This window comes from Rhinopithecus bieti, unplaced genomic scaffold (genome assembly GCF_001698545.2).
Source record: "Rhinopithecus bieti isolate Rb0 unplaced genomic scaffold, ASM169854v2 scaffold_13259, whole genome shotgun sequence".
Classification (NCBI taxonomy): Eukaryota; Metazoa; Chordata; class Mammalia; order Primates; family Cercopithecidae; genus Rhinopithecus; species Rhinopithecus bieti.
The window spans coordinates 1,654,208-1,672,482 of record NW_016807544.1 but is presented as its reverse complement, the minus strand read 5'-3'; the positions used below and the strand labels follow the sequence as shown (position 1 = coordinate 1,672,482).

Genomic DNA, 18,275 nt, shown 5'->3' with positions numbered 1-18,275 from the left:
AAGACTCCAATCAAATAAAAAGAAGTCTTACAAGCTCTAACAAGAATAAATTAAAAAGAAATCACACCTCATAATAAAACTGCCAAAACCAAAGTGAAATAAATCTTAAAAGCAGCCAAAGGAAAAAACAGATTACATTCGAAGGAGGAATAATAAAACTTACAGCTAACTGCCCAAGAGAAACAATGAAAGCCAAGAGACAATGACGGTTATGATAAATAAAATAACGGACAATCTAGAATTCTAAATCTAGAAAAAACACCCTTCACAAAATGAAGATGAAACAAAGACTTTCTTTTTTTCTTTGAAACCGTGCCTCACTCTGTTGCCCAGGCTACAGTGAGGTGGCACAATCATGGCTCACTGCAGCCTTAACCTCCCAGGCTCAAGTGATTCCCCCACCTCCACCTCCTGAGTAGCTGGGACTACAGGCATGCACTAACATGCACAGCTAATTTTTTTTCTTTCTTTCTTTTTGTAGAGACGTTGTCTCCCTATGTTGCCCAGACTGGCCTCAAACTCTTGGGCCAAGTGATCTTCCTGTCTCAGCCTCCCAAGTGCTGGGATTACAGGTATAAGCCAAAGTGCCTGGCCCAAAGATATTTTAGACAAACAAAAACTGAGAGAATTTATCTTCAGCAGACCTGCACTAAAGAAAATACTAAAAATTATTTCAGATGTAAGCATAGAGATGCAGAAAATAATAAAGAGCAATGAAAAAAATCACTTTTGAGTAAACCTACATAACCATCATATTTAACAAATAAGACAAAACATTTTATTTTTAAAAAATCAAAAAATCTTGTAGGGTTTTAAAAATAAAGAATATTCTCCCTAACCATATCCCAGAATGTCAGTAGCCATCTCTCTTTCAAGACAATTATTAGTTTGACCAGAACAGAAATCCAGTTAACTAACTCTGAGATCATTCCAAATGTGAATCCTATCCCCCTAAAATTAGTTTCCTTTCAATGGATATTTGATTTCTTTGCAAACTTTGGATATTATTTACCAGAAAGATATCACTATTCTTTTGGAGTGGGTGTATGTCTATATATCTATATCTATATCTATATCTATATCTATCTATATCTATATCTATATATATCTATATCTATATATATATACATGTCTTTGCATATTCTTTACTTTATTGAAATAAGTTTTTAGAATAGAGAATGCTGATCAAAAAAAGTGTCCATTTTCTGTTTTGATCTGAATTGGCAAACTAACAGAATTTTTAAAAGTAATCCTTCTATCCTCCAATAATTTTCAAATGTATTTATTTTTCTTTCACAGATATCTATTCACTTTTATTTTTTCTTGTTCGAAATCCTGCCAATAGGGAATTTACAGCCATTCAGGTTCTCCACAGTGTAAGAATACTGAAAAGGAGTGTCAATAACAAGAGTGATCAACTGCCTGCCAAAATGAAAAATCTTAGACTCCTTGAAAAGAAATGAGGGGGAAAAATTGGAAAGATGAAATGAAGACTTAAACACACCAAAGGTTTTTCAAATTAGAAAGTTATACTCATCAAAATGCATCATACTAAACCACACTGAGCTATTCCTCACACTAAAAATACCATCCCTTTCGTCTGTGGACACTGATACCACTGGTCTGGGACTTGCCTGCATGCCTGTCTCCTGCCAACCAAGCAAATGTGATGGGGGAGCTTTTCTTCCAGCAAGTCTAATCCTGGGGAAAAGAAAAACAGAACAGTTTTTTCCTAAGGCCATAAAAAAAGCTTCAAAAAATTTAATGAAAGGAATCTTCAAATGTAGACTGAACAATTAAATTAGTTACCCTGAACACTTTCTGAAGTTAGTCCTTGAGAATTTATTTTACTATATCATATTTTATTGTATTTTATTGTATTTTGAGACAGAGTCTTACTCTGTCACCCAGGCTGGAGTGCAGTGGCGCCATCTCTGCTCACAGTAGCTTCCGCCTCCCAGGCTCAAGTGATTCTCCTGCCTCAGCCACCCAAGTAGCTAGGATTACAGGCATGTGCCACCATGCCTGGCTAATTTTTGTATTTTTAGTAGAGATAGGGTTTCACCATGTTGGCCAAGCTGATCTTGAACTCCTGACCTCAGGTGATTGGCCTGCCTTGGCCTTCCAAAGTGCTGGGATTACAGGCATGAGCCCCTGCACCTGGCCAGGAATTTTATTTAATGTTAAAAAAACAAACAAAAAAGAGTGAAGAAAAAAAACAACACGCCCTAAGTGCTGAAGACCAAAAGCCATTTGTTTTAAACATTCTGACTTACCTGTTTTTAAAATTTTGGCTGGGTTCACTTTTAAAGAAAATTAAAATAAAGTGAAGGAGGCTATGAAATAATACAAATAATAAAATGTGGGTTTCTCTATTTTAGATTACGAAAGACCTAGAATGTTAGAACTAAAAAATGCTTTAGAGATCACCTAGCATAGTTAACCCCTCACTTCACAAATTAAAGGGCTAGACTTAACAAAAAGTAGGAACAACTTATGCATGGCCAGAAGTGAGCTAGTGGGGCAACCAGAACAAATACCCAGATATCCTCGTCCATTTATAGACTCTTTCCTGGGCTCTCTCAATTTATCTACATATGGGGAAGAGAAGGGAAGGCAATCCAGTTCTACAGGTATTTGCTTCAAAACTTTATCCCAGGAGACTTTCTGAGAGCTCACAGATAGAACCTAGGGAAAAGACTCCTTCTCATTCCTCCTCATTATTCTCAAATTCTCCCTACATCTTCTCAGTCACCAAATCCTGTTGCTTGAACCACCTAAACACCTCTCAGACACATCTTCCCGTCTGTATTACCACTGCCACTGATTTGGACATCATTTTTCCTCACCTGGATTCCTGTATAATCTCTAAACTGTCCTCCTACCTCCAATCCTACCACTTCTCCAACACTCTCCCTCCACACCGAACCCCTCCACATCAATCACCCATTGATCTCCACACTGAATCTTCTCCACATTGACTTCCCCATTTCAAATCCCATTCTCCACTTTGAACAAATGACTCCCCTGCTTCAAATCCTTTCATGAAGAATTCCCTTATCATTGAGACGCAGAGTCTCAATGGCTTCCCTTTGCTTGTGCGATAATACCTACATTCGTTAGGGTCTTACTGGTAAATGGAAGACATACATAGGACAATTGAAGAAAAATGTATTTCTAAAAGGACTAAGTTTAAAGGAGTTCCAGGGTACAGGGAAATTATTTAAAAAAACAAAAAAAACAAAAACAAACAAACAAAAAAAAACACTCAGAAACCCCTGGCTAGTAGAAGTAGAGCTGTGTGATAGATGGTTTCCGAAATGGCCCACAAAGATTTTCTGAATTCTGGATCTTGGTATTCACATCCTTGTGTAAATCCCTCACCTTGGGTGAGGGGTGGACCTACTGACTTCTTACTCTCAAAAGGGATGGGATAATATGTCCAAAATTGGGCTGGGGGAGGGACAGCACTAGGATAAATACCTAATGTAAATGATGAGTTGATGGGTGTAACAAAGCAACATGGCACATGTATACCTATGTAACAAACCTGCACATTGTGCACATGTACCCTAGAACTTAAAATATAATTTTAAAAAAAGAAAAAAGTGTCCAAAATTAGGTTATAAAACACTAAGACTCCTATCACTCACCTTCCCTCTCTGCCTGTTGTCACTCTGATTAAAAAATAATAATAATAATGCCATGTTATGAGCTGCACTATGGAGAGTCACATGTCATAAATAACTAAGACTGGCCTCTGGCAAACAGCCAGTGAAGAACTGAGTCCACCATTCCAACAGCCCTTAAGGAACTGAATCCAGCCAACAGTCACACAAGTAAGTTTGGGAGTAGGCTTTTCCCCACTGAGACTTCAGATGAAACCACAATCCCAGTCAACATCTTGATTACAGTCTTTTAAAAGACACTGTGCTGGAGAACTCACAAAATCTGCACTTGGATTACTAACCCACAGAAACTGTGACATAATAAATGTTTTTAAGCCATTGAGTTTTGAGATAATTTGTTACACAGCAACAGATAACAAATACAAACTGGAACCACCCCAAGACCCAAAAGGATGAGTAGACAAAAAGGATCCGGACCCAGAAGAGGAAAGTAGTCTGCCTTGCGAAAATCAACAAACTTCAGTAGAGGGATATGGCCAGTGCAAGGTTTTGCAGAGTGAGACCCAGGAGAAGAAATTCTCTGACATTGCTCTTCTCCTTTCCTCCCATCTCTTTCCAGACTTTTACTAACCAAACCCAACTGAAACCCAGAGGTCACAGGAGCCCTGTAATTGTAGTCCTCACAGCTCAGCCTCCGGGGCAGAGAGCAGCATGCAAAGGAGTTGAACATGGGTGTGGAGGTGCAAAGGGAAGATACTTTTACAATGTCTAAACTCCTTGGCATAGATACATAAGGTCTTTTGTGATCTGGCCCTAATCTACCTATCTAGCTTTATTCCTCAAACTTTCATCACAGAAACCTGGCTTCATAACAACCACTTAAAGTCTCCTGAATGACATCACAAATCTGCTCTTTTACAGGCACTAGTCCTGCCTCCTACACCTTCTCTCTCCTTTTCCATCTGGTTAATTCCTAGTCATCTTTCAAGAATCGAAGAAGGTGCCAAATCCTCCGGATGTCTTCTACATCATCATCCCCTCTCCTGGGATGGGCTACATGACCCCCCTACCTCCTCCCACACCCTCAGTTGCTTCTACCAATACTGTAATTGTCTAGTTCCCCACCTCTCCCCAGCTGGCCTGTGGGCTCATTCAGGGCTCAGTCCTCATCTTGCATTCCTAGCATCTAATAGTGTCTGGCACACAAATGACACTCAATATGTATTTCCTGATTCGAAATTTCTAATCCTCATCATGCCTTAGTCACCAGGACCTGTAGGTCCTCAGACTCTCAACTGTGCTGGCTTCTACCACTGCCTCCTAACCACATTCCAAACCACACCCTGTCCCTAGCTTCCTGCATAGCACTGGATTCCTCCAGGCTAGATCTTTCCCTTCTTGCTGCATACCACAGCCAATGTAACTAAAATAGTGTGACATTTACTTTCTGGATGTATACATAAACCAACTACTGCCCAGGACTTCAAGGGCCCTAAATCATTAGGCAGAGTGACCTTGGGGTATCAGAGCAACATAAAGGCTAGACTCAAATTCCAGCAGAAAAGGAGTCGATAACTAGAAAGGAATGGGTGAAGGAAGCCATCAATGACGAGGCTATGTAACTAACCCTTTGATATACAAGAACATTGGCTTTTTTTGTCTTCCTCTAAAACTCCTATTTCATCTGTGACACTATATGCTACTGGCAATGTACAGTGTTGCTACTTAAACACCACTTCTGTTATGTATATAACGTAATTAGTACTACAAAATAATTTTATTAATGTCTTAAATGTTATTAGCAAACCAAAGAAACAGGTTGCCACCAAGAAGATGTCATCTAATTTTCACTGCTGAATATTAAATCATTACAATTAAAACTTTTTCTTCTAATGCCTGACTTAATTGGGCTTTATCTCAATCCAATTTAGATTATCTAGAATTATCTAAAATATTTCTTCAAAAGCTCAAAAGACCTTTAAAAGCGCATATAGTCTCACAACATTGTTTTGATATCAGGGAAGTGTACTAACTTATGAAAGTTCAAAAAGTTATAGAATGGAACTTTGAAATCATTGCAGAAAGGTATTTGGCACATTTTTAGACCAATTTCCTCCCTTTACAGAAGAGGAAATGAGGCCAAAGTATTATATTTTATTTACTAAGCTAACGGTAAGTGCATATAATTCATTTTTTAATTCTTCTTTCTACCTTACATGGACACTGAATATATTCTTTTTGTGTTAGAAGTATCTCATAATTGAGAAGGAAGGAGGAAAAGAATGAAGAAGGTAGAAAACAAAACAAGAAGTAGAATCAGGAAAATGAAGTTCTCCACACAGAGCTGGGACCAGACAGGCAGAGCCTCCAGCTCTCTGTGTGACATCTTCCATGCCTCCTGACCCAAACAAATCAAATTACCAGTCTAGTTAGGAGAACTTTGTCAAGAGGCATTGTTAACACCAAAGATCCAAACAAGATGAGAAAGCAACCTGCTCTTACTCAAAAGCCATCTTACCTATAAAAGAGGGTAAACGTTTTAGAAAATCTTCACCCGAGAAGCAAAAGCACCAATGAGTAGAATGAAACTTCAGCATTAAAAATATAAGACATTAATCCAAGTCAACTCTCCCAGAATAAGCATGAAAGCCAAAGACCTGCCACATTTTATTTTCATTAATTTAACGTGCCCCATTGCTACTCAGCTCCAACAATGTGGTAACAGTAGTCTGTGATTGAAAACATGGTAGTCGCATAGGGTGCTAGAAAGGCAACTGACTGGAGGGGCCAAGCTCCCTGGACACCATCATGGCTTCCATGGGAAAGTGCTGAGGAACCTTAACCAAGTTACCCTCTCTATATTTTTAGTTCTTTCATCTATAAAATAAGACTAGAAAATCTCTAAGGAAAAGCTACTAAAATCCCTATGACAAGAGCTTGGTTCTTCTATGTCTTGAGAGATCTACAAATAATTATGAAATCAAAAATCTAATTCAAAACACCAACTCTCTCATCACTTTGCAACACATACTATGCCTGGATATTGTAAAAGACTAAGTCAGCGCTTTTCAAACTTTGTTGGGCATCAGAGTCTCCTGAGAACATCTTGAAACTCAGATTCCTAGGACCCAGCTCAGACTGATTAAATAGAAATACCTTGTAGAGGGGGTCCTTTGAGGATTAACATTTTTATAAAGCACCCTAAATGATGCGATGTATAGCTAGGTTCAAATATCATCATTACACTGGGCAATTCAATAACTCAGGATCCTAAGGATACAGGAATATAAAAAAGGTTAACAGGTCTGGGTGTCTTCATGAATAATTAAGGTTTTCTTTTAAATAGATTTTAATGTGACCAATACATTTTTCATACACACCTCCAACCCAAACTGTGAATATGAAGGATGAAAAACTAAATTAGAAAGTCTGTTCAAGTCAATAAATAAGTCATGCCTTGGGAAAGTACAACTTCTCACAGTTAATGACATGAAAACATGAAAAGGAAATGAAGAGTGTTCTGAAAAGCATGGGCTTTAAAAACCCACCCATCATTACTCATATATCAAGAGGTTACCATCCTAAATGTCATTTAAAAGTCACAACAACATTATAGACATAATCATCCACTTATTACTGGAAAGTTTACCCAAAAGCTTCATTTCTCTAGATTTGGCTTTTAAATGTCAGCATCTGAATCAACACAATGCAGTCCAAGCAAAATTTCACACTGAAAGTGTCTGACAACAAGAGAAAAAAAAAAAAACAAACAAACAAGAGAAAGAAAACAAAAATGAAAGCACAATTTTTTAAATGTACATTTTAGTCATGGGTATCTAAGGAAAGGTTTGGGTTTATGGCTACGCCTTTGAATAAATGATTACACTAAAGGACTTCCAAAGAAAATGCTTTGAATTGCCACTGGCTTCAAAATCCAACCTTTACTGATGATACCTTGAGGACAACGTGCTACAGCAGGTAAATTCTTGGTTGTAGCCAAAGGGCAGCCTACAGCATCAGGAGTAGAAAACTATGAAAATCCCATAGTTCAAGTACAACCATGGTTTAAGTCAGTCAGGTTAACTAGGTTTAAAATGGTGTCAGGGTCTGAGCTCACACTGTGCAATAAGTGTGTCTTCTTTCTTTCTAATAGACTGAACCAATTCAATGTCCCTTTTATGGTAATTAATATAGCAAATACACATGAACATATATATACTCTCTATACAAGTTTGTCACATGAAAGATATATTTTCATTACTAGTTGTCATTTCTCTAAAGAACTACAGCAGTTGACATGTTTGTTACTAAATTAAACCAGATAAGAGCCCCTTACTACCACCCAAAAAGTAAAAACCAAGTTCTCATAAACCTGCAGGAAGTTTTTTTTTTTTTTTTTCCTGTAAACATAATACAAACATTCTAGTAGAAAAGTGGTTGGGTTACATGACCTTTGCATTTCTTATTCTTTAATAATCCATGACTTTGCAATCCTCTGAAGAATATAAAATATTTTGTTTTCCTGTGTCTTAAAAAAACTCACTATATAAATTTGCTCTAGACAACTTATTAACAGCACCAACATTTAGAGATTTTATCATTTATTTTCTCTCTAAGTGTCACCATCTCTACAAGACCTAAACATGAAAAGAAAAAGAGATATTCATTATGGACCACATTGTGGTCTAAATAGGATATAAGATGTCTCATTCGATTTATATAAAGTGATCTTCATAATTACCTTCCTCCCACATTTTTTTTTTCTTTTTACAGATGAAAACACTATGGCTCATGGAAGTTAAAGAACTAACTTACAGTCACATTGCTAAAGAGTGGTAAAGTTGGAATTTTAACCTAAGTCTCACTCTAAAGCCCATGTTCCTACCAGCCTGGCACGGGGTCTCCCAGTATGGGGGTGGGTTAAGAAAGTAACAATGACTCAATGTCTATTATTCTGTATGTTTCACTAATTGCTCAGCCCCATTAATCTATTTTTTTCTTTACTGCAATTTAATAAGCATCATTCTTATAGATGGGTTATCTAGATATTCTCTTGCAAAGCAAAGAATTACAGAATTTTACACTCAAAGCAAGAATAATTTGAGAACTCTATTTTTACAAGGAAAAGAGAAAAATTCACCATATTGATCATCCAGGAATATCTACTTCCACACTGCCCATATAAGTAATACACAGAGCCTCTCAGAATGCACAGAACTGAGCAGAAATTCAAGTAGTTAGTGAAATGAACATTAACTTATTTCCTTATTAACATACAAGAGAGTTAGGTTAAATTTTCACAAACATGCAAACATTAAAAAGGTGTACAATAAGAAGCAATTATGTCAAATTCAGCAGGTACTAAAATAAACTTAAGTGCCATTTTCTTCCTTTAAAATGTATTCTTTTTCCAAATATCTCAATTTGAATTAACAGCACCAATGATTTTCATTCACCCAAGGTCAAAAACCTAGTCATCTTTGACTCTCTACTTGCCGCCTATATTCCTTCAGTTTCCAAGTCATTTTTAATCCGGACTTTAATTCCTCTTATCAGTTTCTCTCAATTCTGAAGGTGATTTCACAAGCTGAATTAGAGTCTCTCCTTTCCCTCCTTACCTTTCACACAGACACAGAAATCTCTCTCTTAGAGCCTCTGCTCTATCTTGATAACAATCCATTCAGCACACTGAGGCAAGAGTCATAATCCCAAAGAGATCTCAATGTTGCAACTCCTGGCACAAAAGTTTTTCACAATTAAATTGCCTAATTCAACACTAACATGTGGCTCCAGCCAGCCTCTCTTTCCAAAATCCTATCTTCATTTACTCCTTGTAATGCATCCTATGCCCAAGCTAACCAGTTCTGGTTGCTGTTACTTTCCTCAGTTCTGTGCCCTTGCTGAAACATCTTATCACCTGGTACATTCTTCCTCTCTGCTTTCCACATAAAGCAATCCTGAACATATTTTAAAACTGAGTTCAAAGACCATTCTTCCACAAGCCCATTCTCACCTCTGAGGCTGGGAGAACTGGCCTCCTGCTCTGAAATTACATAACACTCTACTTGCACGTCTATTTTGGAAATTAACATTTAGACTCTACAACAGTTATTTGTGTACATCTTATGTCTCCTACCAACTGTAATCATCTCATACAAATATACATCTGTATCTCCCACAGCATTCAGCCCAGATTTTGTACATACTATGAGTTTGAAGAACTTTCAGTTCATATATCTTACACTAAGGCCTTTCCACTGAAGGAGAATGTGTCTTCCCCATCTGCATTGCTTAGGCAACTTTGGGTTTAAAGAAAACTAAATGGCATAATATTTTTCAAGTGTTAAATGCCAAGTGCTCAAGTATGAACTTTCTTGAATTTTAGAACTAGAGAACCAGAGGATGTGAGAAGAAAATATGCATTTATCAGTAAGGCAGTTTAGACAGAAAACATTTGTCTTTTTGTCAACCCTACACAGAACACAACAGTCCACAGGGGCAGCATGCAGGGCACTTGACCAGATGCCTTACTTTGCAGTAGACAATCATGTTTGGAGAACTCTCCTCTGGGTCAGCAATCCCCACTGCTCTTTGATCCCCGGATCCCTGAGCCATCCTGAGTCTCTTCACTCACACTGCAAAAATAAATGAATAGACCATTAAGTCATGAAGGAATTACATAAAGAGGGCTTTGAAATGTAAAGAATTAAGAAACTTTTGGCAGATGCCATGAACACAAAACATATTATGTGATTTTTTTTTTAAGTTAGGGAATGATTGTAGTCTTACTATCCACAAATATTCTTCTAATCCCCAAACAACATGTTGTTGATTTTCAGCTCAGAATCGCACACCTCAGAAGTGAATTTTTTTTTTTTTTTTTTTTTTTTTTTTTTTTTTTTTTTTTTTTTTTTTTGAGACAGAGTTTTGCTCTTGTTGCCAAGGCTGGAGTGCAGTGGTGCGATCCCGGCTCTCTGAAACCTCCACCTCCTGGGTTCAAGAGATTCTCCTGCCTCAGGCTCCCGAGTAGCTGGGATTACAGGCATGTGCCACCACGCTCAGCTATTTTTGTATTTTTAGTAGAGACGGGGTTTCTCCATGTTGGTCAGACTGGTCACAAACTCCTGACCTCAGGTGATACACCAGCCTCAGCCTCCCAAACTGCTGGGATTACAGGCATGAGCCACTGCACCCGGCTGCGGCAGTCTTAAATAACCTCCTGAGGACAAATGAAGCCAATCATTTTGCTGTTGAGCTCACCTTGCCAAATCTCATTTTCTGATTAATTCTATGCATTAAAATATGAATATTTTATTAGGGAAATCAAAATCCAGACCACAAGGAGATACCACTTCATACCTATTAAGATTATTATAATTAAAAAAAAAAAACCCTCAAGTAAGTCTTGGCAAGGATATAAGGAAATCAGAATCCTCAAACATTGCTGGTAGGAATGTAAAATGATACAGTCACTGTTGAAAACAGCTTAGTGGGGCCAGGCGCGGTGGCTCAAGCCCGTAATCCCAGCACTTTGGGAGGCCGAGACGGGCTGATCACGAGGTCAGGAGATCGAGACCATCCTGGCTAACACGGTGAAACCCCGTCTCTACTAAAAAATACAAAAAAACTTGACGGGCGCGGTGGCGAGCGCCTGTAGTCACAGCTACTCGGGAGACTGAGGCAGGAGAATGGCGTGAACCCAGGAGGCGGAGCTTGCAGTGAGCCGAGATCCGGCCACTGCACTCCACCCTGGGCGACAGAGTGAGACTCCGTCTAAAAAAAAAAAAAGAAAAGAAAAGAAAACAGCTTAGTGGTTCCTCTAAAAAAGTTGAACACAGAATTACCACATGATCTAGCAGTTCCACTTCTAAGTACATACACAAAATAACTGAAAACGAATACCAAATACTCGTACACAAATATTCATAGCAGCGCTATTCACAATAGCTAAAAGGTGGAAGCAACCCAAATGTCCATTAGTGGATGAATGGATAAATAAAACGTGTGTATCCACACAATGGGATATCATTGAGCAATAAAAAGGAATAAAGTACTACAATGTGCTACATGCTGCAACGTGGATGAACCTTGAAAACGTGCTAAGTGAAAACACGCTAAGTGAAAAAAGCCAGACACAAAACGTCACATATTGTTTGAGTCTATTTTTATGAAATATCCAGAATAGGTAAATCCGTAGAGACAAGAAACAGATTGGTAGTTGCCAGTAGCTGCAGGAAGGATGGAATGGGTGACTGCTTAACGGATACAGGGTCTCCTTCAGGGGCCTTGATAGAGGTGACGGCTGTAGAACACTGTGAAAGCAAGAAATGCCACTGAATTATACACTTTAAGATGGCTAATTTTATGTTATGTGAATTTCACCTCAATTCAGAAAAATAAATATATTTAATTTGGCCTTTTTGAAAAGCCTGAAAAGATAACAGTGAAATAAGAACAAGCATATGGAATTTTTGAGTGAAGAAGGAAGTTCAATCCTTGGTGCGACATTATATTTATTGTGTGACCTTGAGCAAGTACAAGAATCTGTTGGGTTTCTTTTATTAATTTCCCTTTAAAACAAATATATTGAATGCCTGCTATATGCTCCAAGTCGTGCTAAGGCACCTTCCTCTACACTGCCCTCAGCAGTAAAATGTGAATTCTACCAGGTTCCCCGCAGGTAAGGGTCAAATAAGCTGAGTATGAGAGCAGAGTATAAAGCCATAAAAGTTCTATACAAATGCTATCCCTAATCTAAGAGGCTGCCTGGGTTACTTGCACAAAATTCATAGGCTTTTCATCAAAGAAACTCTTATAAACAACCATACGTGACAGAAAAGGCTATTTCAATTTAAAATAAAACTTGGGAAACATTTTATCATAAAACAAGTTGCTACCAAAGGTCATTCCATGAAAACAAATTTGGATGGAAAATGGGAGAGAGAGAGGAATTTGTAATTTATGCTAAGAATTTAATTGCCCAAAATATCCCATTCGAATAACACTATCTGCTTTATTCACTATTTATAAATTACAATGGTTTTTAAAATTAGATTACATAAAGAGGTAAAGAGCATCATTCTATATTATCTCTCTACACTGTAATATCAGGATTTCTTTTTTTTTTTTTTTTTTTTTCCCCTTTTTCCCCCGGTGGGGTTGCAGGGGGGTTTTGTGTGGTCGTCGCGAGGCCCCCCCCCCCGGGTTTCATCCCTTTCCCCGGCCTCGGCCTCGGGAGTAGCTAGGACTCCGGGCCCCCGCCACTACACCAGGCTAAGTTTTTTGTATTTTCAGTAGAGATGGGGTTTCACTGTGTTAGCCAGAATGGTCTCGATCTCCTGACCTTGTGATCTGCCTGCCTCAGCCTCCCAAAGTGTTGGGATTACAGGCGTGAGCCACCATGCCTGGCCCAATATCAGGATTTCTATGAATACAGTACTACACGGAAACACTGATTATCCTAATCAATGGCTTTTAAAATTAAATGAACACACAGTTTTATTTTTAAACAACTACTTAGTTGCCTACTCCTTTGCCTTAATACAGAATATGACAGAGCATGAAAACAAAAATTGAGTTCATTTATAGATATTCATGTATCTATGTAATAGAGACGTTTTAGGTCTCTGTTGCTTTATTTTAAAATGAACACTTTCACTTTAATGAGCATATTCTCTTCTACCTAGAAAACTGTATTATAATAGCAAGGTTAGAAATGACCTAGAAACAAACGTGTCAGGCCTCCCTCTCCCCTCCCACCAACAGAACCATTTCTGTGTGTTAAAACAGGCTGATGTTCCAGAGTTTAGACTTGAAAATACTAAGTGAATGCAGATAGTCTCTGTGTTAAGAATTTTAGTAAGCCTCGTATTCAGTACAAATGCTTCTATTTTTGGTTCTTCTATTAACTCGTTTTGAAACTCAGACAAGCTATTTAGCTTTCCTGCATCTAGAAAGAATATCTAAAATAATAATATACTTTCTAGTCCACATGTCAACAGATGTTAGAGAGAACTGGATGTGAAACCTACATAGGTAAAGATTTTCTAATTACATTCATTGACTATTAAAGTTGAGGCTTGTGAAATTAAAGGACTAGGTTTTCATTCATTATAGTATGATGTAAAATACTTTTTTTAAATGGAGTACAATAGAAATGGAGTGTTTAAATTTAGTGTTAAAACTAGAAAGAGTGTTCTTCATTGTACTTACATATACATATACATACACACAGTAAACAACCCAGGGGCTTCTATATTAACATTTGAAGAATGTGAACATTTTGTGAAAACATGTAACTGTATATCAAAAGAAAGCATGTTAATATTATTTTCCTATATGGACTCACAGCTAACCCAAGAGGAAAACTGAAAATGGGCTAGGACCTTGCATTTCACAATCTCCAAGAAGAGACAATACGGCTTGGTGGTTACAAGCTGCCTCTCATCAGACAGATCCATGTCTGAATCCAGGCTCCACCACTTCCTAGCTGTGTGATCTTAGGCAAGTTCCTTCTCCTCTCTGTGCTTTTAATCCCTCACCTGTCACACACCACAGCCCCAGCATAATGGAAAGCCCTCTGAACTAGGAGTCCTGGTATCACCCCACCCCTCACTCCTTTGCAACTAACCAGCTATCAGAACCAGGACACACAGCTTCCCTGGACCTCAGTTGGGCATTGACTATAAAATCCAGCATCCTTAGAGTTCCTTCCAGCTCTGAGCTAGGCCCTCAGAACCTCACATTTCTAACTTTCCTTCAAAGACTCTCACCAGAATGTTCCATGCCACCTGTCTCTGTCATTACTGCGCATCTCTTCTATTCATGACAGCGCTCAATGTCTCAAAGAATAAATCACAAAACCACCACAGTGGAGCACCCCCTGTCTGACTCAGCATCCCTCCCCATGACGGAATTCCTATACCACACCACCCACCCTTAGGTTCTTTGGGACTCAACATTTATTCTTTGAGCAAATATACTGAGTGTCTACTTTTGTAAGGTTCCATGCTAGGCCCTGGGGATATACAGATAAGTCAGACACAGATCCTCTCCTTAAAATGTTCAGAGACCAGTAGGAATAACAGATGTGTTCACAGAAAGGACATTGTTATATGTGGTTGCCCAATTATGATGGCACAGAGTAGGAGGAGGTGACAGATGAGCAGAAGCCTGGGAGAGGCAAAGTTTGCCATTCCAGCCAAGGCTATGCACACATACGGGCATAGAAATCTGAAGCCCCAGAAGTGGCTCGGCTCTGTGCTAGACAGTCAAGAGAAAAAAGCCACAAAGATAATCTGATCCCAGAAAGATTAAGTGGGAGACAGCCAAGTGTGGAGAGTGAGATAACAGGGATTCACACCTATCTGAATTTGTGGGACTTTGTNAGTTCTATACAAATGCTATCCCTAATCTAAGAGGCTGCCTGGGTTACTTGCACAAAATTCATAGGCTTTTCATCAAAGAAACTCTTATAAACAACCATACGTGACAGAAAAGGCTATTTCAATTTAAAATAAAAACTTGGGAAACATTTTATCATAAAACAAGTTGCTACCAAAGGTCATTCCATGAAAACAAATTTGGATGGAAAATGGGAGAGAGAGAGGAATTTGTAATTTATGCTAAGAATTTAATTGCCCAGAATATCCCATTCGAATAACACTATCTGCTTTATTCACTATTTATAAATTACAATGGTTTTAAAATTAGATTACATAAAGAGGTAAAGAGCATCATTCTATATTATCTCTCTACACTGTAATATCAGGATTTCTTTTTTTTTTTTTTGTCTCGCTCTGTTGCCCAGGCTGGAGTGCAGTGGTGTTATCTTGGCTCACTGCAAGCTCCGCCCCCCCGGGTTCATGCCATTCTCCTGCCTCAGCCTCCGGAGTAGCTAGGACTACAGGCACCCGCCACTACACCAGGCTAAGTTTTTTGTATTTTCAGTAGAGATGGGGTTTCACTGTGTTAGCCAGAATGGTCTCGATCTCCTGACCTTGTGATCTGCCTGCCTCAGCCTCCCAAAGTGTTGGGATTACAGGCGTGAGCCACCATGCCTGGCCCAATATCAGGATTTCTATGAATACAGTACTACACGGAAACACTGATTATCCTAATCAATGGCTTTTAAAATTAAATGAACACACAGTTTTATTTTAAACAACTACTTAGTTGCCTACTCCTTTGCCTTAATACAGAATATGACAGAGCATGAAAACAAAATTGAGTTCATTTATAGATATTCATGTATCTATGTAATAGAGACGTTTTAGGTCTCTGTTGCTTTATTTTAAAATGAACACTTTCACTTTAATGAGCATATTCTCTTCTACCTAGAAAACTGTATTATAATAGCAAGGTTAGAAATGACCTAGAAACAAACGTGTCAGGCCTCCCTCTCCCCTCCCACCAACAGAACCATTTCTGTGTGTTAAAACAGGCTGATGTTCCAGAGTTTAGACTTGAAAATACTAAGTGAATGCAGATAGTCTCTGTGTTAAGAATTTTAGTAAGCCTCGTATTCAGTACAAATGCTTCTATTTTGGTTCTTCTATTAACTCGTTTTGAAACTCAGACAAGCTATTTAGCTTTCCTGCATCTAGAAAGAATATCTAAAATAATAATATACTTTCTAGTCCACATGTCAACAGATGTTAGAGAGAACTGGATGTGAAACCTACATAGGTAAAGATTTTCTAATTACATTCATTGACTATTAAAGTTGAGGCTTGTGAAATTAAAGGACTAGGTTTTCATTCATTATAGTATGATGTAAAATACTTTTTTTAAATGGAGTACAATAGAAATGGAGTGTTTAAATTTAGTGTTAAAACTAGAAAGAGTGTTCTTCATTGTACTTACATATACATATACATACACACAGTAAACAACCCAGGGGCTTCTATATTAACATTTGAAGAATGTGAACATTTTGTGAAAACATGTAACTGTATATCAAAAGAAAGCATGTTAATATTATTTTCCTATATGGACTCACAGCTAACCCAAGAGGAAAACTGAAAATGGGCTAGGACCTTGCATTTCACAATCTCCAAGAAGAGACAATACGGCTTGGTGGTTACAAGCTGCCTCTCATCAGACAGATCCATGTCTGAATCCAGGCTCCACCACTTCCTAGCTGTGTGATCTTAGGCAAGTTCCTTCTCCTCTCTGTGCTTTTAATCCCTCACCTGTCACACACCACAGCCCCAGCATAATGGAAAGCCCTCTGAACTAGGAGTCCTGGTATCACCCCACCCCTCACTCCTTTGCAACTAACCAGCTATCAGAACCAGGACACACAGCTTCCCTGGACCTCAGTTGGGCATTGACTATAAAATCCAGCATCCTTAGAGTTCCTTCCAGCTCTGAGCTAGGCCCTCAGAACCTCACATTTCTAACTTTCCTTCAAAGACTCTCACCAGAATGTTCCATGCCACCTGTCTCTGTCATTACTGCGCATCTCTTCTATTCATGACAGCGCTCAATGTCTCAAAGAATAAATCACAAAACCACCACAGTGGAGCACCCCTGTCTGACTCAGCATCCCTCCCCATGACGGAATTCCTATACCACACCATCCACCCTTAGGTTCTTTGGGACTCAACATTTATTCTTTGAGCAAATATACTGAGTGTCTACTTTTGTAAGGTTCCATGCTAGGCCCTGGGGATATACAGATAAGTCAGACACAGATCCTCTCCTTAAAATGTTCAGAGACCAGTAGGAATAACAGATGTGTTCACAGAAAGGACATTGTTATATGTGGTTGCCCAATTATGATGGCACAGAGTAGGAGGAGGTGACAGATGAGCAGAAGCCTGGGAGAGGCAAAGTTTGCCATTCCAGCCAAGGCTATGCACACATACGGGCATAGAAATCTGAAGCCCCAGAAGTGGCTCGGCTCTGTGCTAGACAGTCAAGAGAAAAAAGCCACAAAGATAATCTGATCCCAGAAAGATTAAGTGGGAGACAGCCAAGTGTGGAGAGTGAGATAACAGGGATTCACACCTATCTGAATTTGTGGGACTTTGTTTACTTGTCTATCAGGGACTTCCTCTGCTAGAAAGCCAGTTCTTCACAGGCAGGGACTTTATTGTTAGAGTTCACCCCTCTCTCCCTGGCACTTAGAGCAGAACCTGGCACATAGAAGGTACTTAAATATGTTTGAATGAATGATGGGACTGAGAAAATTCTACCAGGATGCAGTGTCCTCCTTCCAGAAGATTCATCTGGATAACAAGCCATTAAAAGTGGCCAATAAAGAAGGCTCTTGATCAACAAAGACCCATGTATAGCATCATACATAAAGATTTTCCCCAAGGTTTATTGATATGAACCAGCCTGGACTCAGCAATCCACTTCTGGAATTCACAAGCAATTTAGGTAAGAAGGAATATGTGGGGAGGGTAGAAAACATAGTGAGGGGGATGCTCTAGGCATAACAGGACAATTGAGCACCTGTGACACAAACAGATTCGTGAATCCTTGAAAGTCAGGATTGTACCTGCAGTCTACTCCAGACTTACATTGCATCTGTAACTTGCAGTTACAATAAATGCCTGCTGTTTACTTTATAACGCCAGCCCCTCTGGAATAAGCAAAGCCTAGGGTTCAGCAGCTAACAATGTTGAGCAAAGCAGG

At 38.7% G+C, this 18,275-nt stretch overlaps 1 protein-coding gene across 4 annotated transcripts in view; it reads right to left on the bottom strand.

The window, feature by feature from the left end:
- Positions 1-18,275, bottom strand: part of RGS6 (regulator of G protein signaling 6) — a 633,548-nt gene that overhangs the window by 587,199 nt on the left and 28,074 nt on the right. For all 4 annotated transcript variants that reach the window (XM_017882775.1, XM_017882778.1, XM_017882774.1 and 1 more), the window contains exon 2: positions 10,161-10,264. In XM_017882775.1, the coding sequence (XP_017738264.1) occupies positions 10,161-10,244 (84 nt within the window). In that variant the 5' untranslated portion in view covers positions 10,245-10,264. The remainder of the gene's footprint in view (positions 1-10,160; positions 10,265-18,275) is intronic.